This window comes from Gavialis gangeticus, unplaced genomic scaffold (genome assembly GCF_001723915.1).
Source record: "Gavialis gangeticus isolate Ggan-Ray unplaced genomic scaffold, GavGan_comp1, whole genome shotgun sequence".
Lineage (NCBI taxonomy): Eukaryota > Metazoa > Chordata > Crocodylia > Gavialidae > Gavialis > Gavialis gangeticus.
In genome coordinates, this window is record NW_017729032.1 from 55,167,826 (window position 1) to 55,172,376 (window position 4,551).

Below are 4,551 nucleotides of genomic sequence, written 5' to 3' on the forward strand. Positions count from 1 at the left end.
GCCAGGGGACTTGCAATGACCCCAGCCAGTTCCTTCAGGACTCTAGGGTGAAGATCATCCGGGCCGGCTGACTTAAAAACGTCCAGCCCCTCCAGAAGCTCCCTAACTAAATCCTCACTCACCCTAGGCCCAGGTGAGCCTCCCCCGGGGCCCGAAGGGGGCCCAGCAGGGAGGTGGCAGGGAGGTGGTGCTAGGACATTGTGCAGATGCAGGCATCATCTATCAAAAGACATAAAATGGTCACAATGAAAGATCACCTGGCACTCTTCACGTAAGTCAGGGTGATGTTAGCGCTGCTGTTCCAACATGGAAAACTGCCCCGATGCCTTACTGAATTTCCCTTGCATTTTCAAGCCCTGTGCTAAACTTAGTGCTTCTAATCTGGCCATATTTCATCTCAGAGGAGACTTCAATATTGGACAAGGAAAACTTGTATGCAGCTTGCTTATTCATTCGGTAATGCAAACTTTATTTGAAAGTCATTTTTTGTTTCTCTAATTTGAATGTCACTTTCCTTACCTACCTCCTTTTTCATGCTCATCTCCAAGAACAGAATACAGACACTGTCCAAGGATTTTTCATAATCTATAAAAAGCTCATGGAATTGCTTGCTAAGTCAAGACACCTCTCTGTCTGTTAGATTAACCAGGCACATACAACTGGATTCTCTTTTGCATTTTGAATATGTAATTTTGCTTGGAAAGTAGCAAACTTCAGACATAACCACAATGGTGGTCAGGACATTTCTCTTTATTTGGCCAGTGGATTGTACTGTCAGACCTTGCATACTCACAACAAATAGTGTACAGACAAGAAAAGTTGGCACTATATAGACATACATCTAGTTTTTGAGGGAAGGGCTTACAGGAACAAGGATCAAGACAACAGAAAGAAAAACAAGCCTTTAGTCAAGTTCTGATCTGCATCAGAAATTAATGATAATTAACTGGCAACCTTTCCTCATGCGTTAGACTTGTGTGTGGGGGGTGGGGGTTGGTTACTATTCATGGTCCAGCACTTGGAAACATTCTTTATTAAAACGCAGGCAGGCTCCAACCAGAAACATGTGTTTTCCTTTAAGGTCTATTTGCTTCAGTGAAATTACTATATCAGTCAGACTGTATGACACACAGACCTCATTGAATTTGCTCAGGTGAGTTCATCTAAATATATTAGTTTTATCTAGCTTATGTATATAGAAATAGCTTTCTATTTCCTGCTAGTTGGTAAGTTGTTACTTAAATCCAGATTTTAAGAACCTATGTGGGTACAGGAAGAAGTGAGATGGCTTTAAACAACTTTTTGATTTGGAACCAGTATATACTTACATGAGAGATGAACTAAGAAAACACTTGTGAAACAGCCATTAAACTCTATTTTAATTGAAAGAGATCACATAAAATAGGAGTTTAGTGACTCACAGCACTATTTCCTGTGAAAATTACAAAACTGGTTTTAGATAAAGATTTTTTTGTGAGTTAGCTGATAATTTGCCTATGTTAACTGCATTGTAAGCTGTCAACTTTCATTTTCCTGTTTTCAGTATTAGAAAACAGAATGAAAGAAAAGACATGCATATTCACTATCAAAACCATTTGGGTAGGTTGAGCTGATGCAGTCTTGGCCTAATTTTGCATAACCTGGAAAGCTGCCCACACTTCTAATTCTGAACATTTTAAGACACCTTCTTACCACTTTCATCTAGCAAGAAATCATCCTGGTAACGGAACTTTTCTGGTCCACAAGCAATAAAAATGTCATCGTCACCAAAGAAATCCTGAAGGCACATCACCTGCAAGAGAAAAGGAAAGGAATGCACTCAATGTGGGATCTCTCATAATAATTATAAAAACAATAAATCCTTCCCTGTCTACATCTGTATGAAAGCTCTTCTCATTTAATGAAATCAACAGGGATTCTTCTCCAGAGGCATTTCAAAGCAGTGTTCAGACCATCTGTTATGAGTAAGAAACACTTTTATGGACAGTGCCGGAAGAGTGAGATAAAGAAGATAGAGCACTGTAACTGTCACATTTATTATACAATGTATCAATGTGGAATGAGGTAAGTACTTTTTGTTTATGCACAAGACGGTGTTCTGTAGTTACTGGATAATTAATTTGCTTCTGCAGTTCCCATTTATATTGTTTGACAGCCATTAAAATTGGCTAACAGTTTTGTAGGCAGTATTTACTATGGTTATTTCAACAAAATCTGAATGACAATGAAGGTAGCCTGAGGAAATCGGTATGACGTAACTGAGTTGGGGAAAAATCACTCCACTTTAAGCAGCTCACATTCTCTATCACTGCCCCCTTCATCTCTCCTAAACAGTACCCACTAAACCACTTTGAAGGTGTATCTTTGAATAATCAACTCGGTATCAGTGTGAAACTTTGCTTCTAGTGTTGAGCAAAAGGAAAAAAAACACTTGGTAAGACATCAGGATTAGAATATAGTTTAGTTCTCCTAGTTTCAATACCCTTTAGCAATAGCTTCTATTGCATCAGGTTCACTTTGTTTTTAACAACAGGTGTAATGTTTCCATTCTCTTAATTTATTTTGCCAACCATACAGCAGAAAATTGGCAGTGTTCCTAACTCCTGTCTTTTGGCCCTTTTGATCCTGTTTTTATTGCTTCTAATCTGACTTGCCTTTAAAAAAAAATAAAGACACAGTGTGAAATATAGATTAGATAAGGGTTTTGCAGCCAGATCAGTTGAACAATTCTTTCAGAAACTTCACTGACATTAGTTGTAGCAGCACTCAGACAGCAGAGGTCTATAAACAGCGTTTATTCATAAGCTTCACAAAATACTGGAAGACAGCCCAATTGAATCAGATCTTCCTAGCCATGGAAAGCAGAAGGAGGGGAAGCAGGGAAGGGAAGTCAACTTTCTGGTTGACTTCATTGAAGAAAAAATTCACTGACAAAGATGGATGACTGAATGACTACTTTGCCTCGGTATTTCACTGGGTAAAGGGGAAAATCATGCTAGATAGGGTACAAAATGAACAGGGCAGGAATGACAGTCTTCCTATTATTGCCATAGAACTGGTGTGTGATCAGTTAAGGAAATTAGACATATGTAATTCAGCAGGACTGGATGAACTCCATCTGAGAGTGCTGAGGGAGCGGGCCAAAGTCATTGCAGAAACTCTTCCAAAACTCATGGCACTCCAGAGAAGTCCCTGAGGACTGGAAGAGGGCCAATGTTGTCCCCATCTTCAAGAAGGGGAAGAGGGAAGACCCAGGTAACTTCAGGTCAATTAGCCTAACTTCTATCCCAGGGAAAATCCTGGAAAAATTCATTAAGGAGTCTATATGCAATAGGCTTGTAGAAGGTAGGATTCTGAATGACAGCCAGCATGGTTTTATTGCGGGTAGGTCTTGCCTCACCAACCTCATCTCCTTTTACAATGAGGTAACTTGCCACAGACACGGGAAAGCAGGTTGATGTGGTATACCTGGACTTCCAAAAAGCCTTTGATCTGGTATCTCATGTTTTCACAGCAAGATTGCAGGATTGTGGGCTTAACTGTGAGACAGTTAGGTGGGTCTGAAGCTGGGTGCAGGGTAGGACCCAGAGAGTTATAAAGAATGGATCTGCATCATCCTGGCAAGAAGGGGGCAGTGGTGTCCCACAGGGGTCAGTGCTTGGTTCAGTGCTTTTCAACATTTTTATCAATTACTTGGATGCGGGATTGAAGAGCTCACTGGCCAAGTTCACAGACGACACCAAGTTATGGGGAAGCATGGTCACACTTGAAGATAGGCTATAGATACAGGTGGATCTAGACAGGCTAGCAAGCTGGGTGTGCTGGAACCAGATGAAGTTCAACACTGAGAAATGTAAAGTGCTCCACCTGAGGATGAACAACCCCCAACACACCTTTAGGTTTGGCAGCGCCAAACTGACCAGCACTATGAACGAAAGGGACCTGGGGGTAATAACAGACCATGGTATGAATATAAGCTGGCAGTGCAATGCTGTAGCCACCAGGGCAAATAATACTCTGGCATGCATCAATCAATGCATCTGCAGCAAAACCAAGGAAGTAATTCTTCCATTCTACTCAGCATTGGTGAGACAGTAGCTGGAGTACTGTCTTTGCTTTAGTGCTTTAGTGTTTTAGACAGCACTGAGCTCTGTATCAAATATAACCAAATAGATCAATAAGCATTAATTGTACATTCAGAGCTTGTCCACCCACAAAGGGGAACTATACTTTACTATAGGTTTGATTTAAATAATAAAAGTCACTTAAACCAATGTAGAAGGCTATATGGAGTCTGAAGTCAAATATGAAACTGTCTTCTTTAGTAAAAAACAGGTTTAAGCCAAAACTAGGCCATTTTAAAATCAATGCAAGTGCAAACAAAACCCAGGGAACAAAGGAGAAGCACAGCAGAAAGAGAACATGGGACATTAAACTGGCTTAACAGAAACACAAGTCTCTCTCAGAGTTTGTGCCTGTGATTGAGAGAGAAGACAACTGCGTGATCCTCTTGACCTCTTCTTTGTCAGTATGTGACCATTGCCTTTGTTT

General features: G+C 40.6%; 1 protein-coding gene across 3 annotated transcripts in view; it reads right to left on the bottom strand.

Annotated features, from left to right (window-relative positions):
* The window catches only part of DCLK1 (doublecortin like kinase 1), a 554,864-nt gene that overhangs the window by 280,022 nt on the left and 270,291 nt on the right, over positions 1 to 4,551 (bottom strand). For all 3 annotated transcript variants that reach the window (XM_019524465.1, XM_019524466.1, XM_019524468.1), the window contains exon 3: positions 1,693 to 1,792. In XM_019524465.1, coding sequence (XP_019380010.1) covers positions 1,693 to 1,792 — 100 coding nt within the window. The remainder of the gene's footprint in view (positions 1 to 1,692; positions 1,793 to 4,551) is intronic.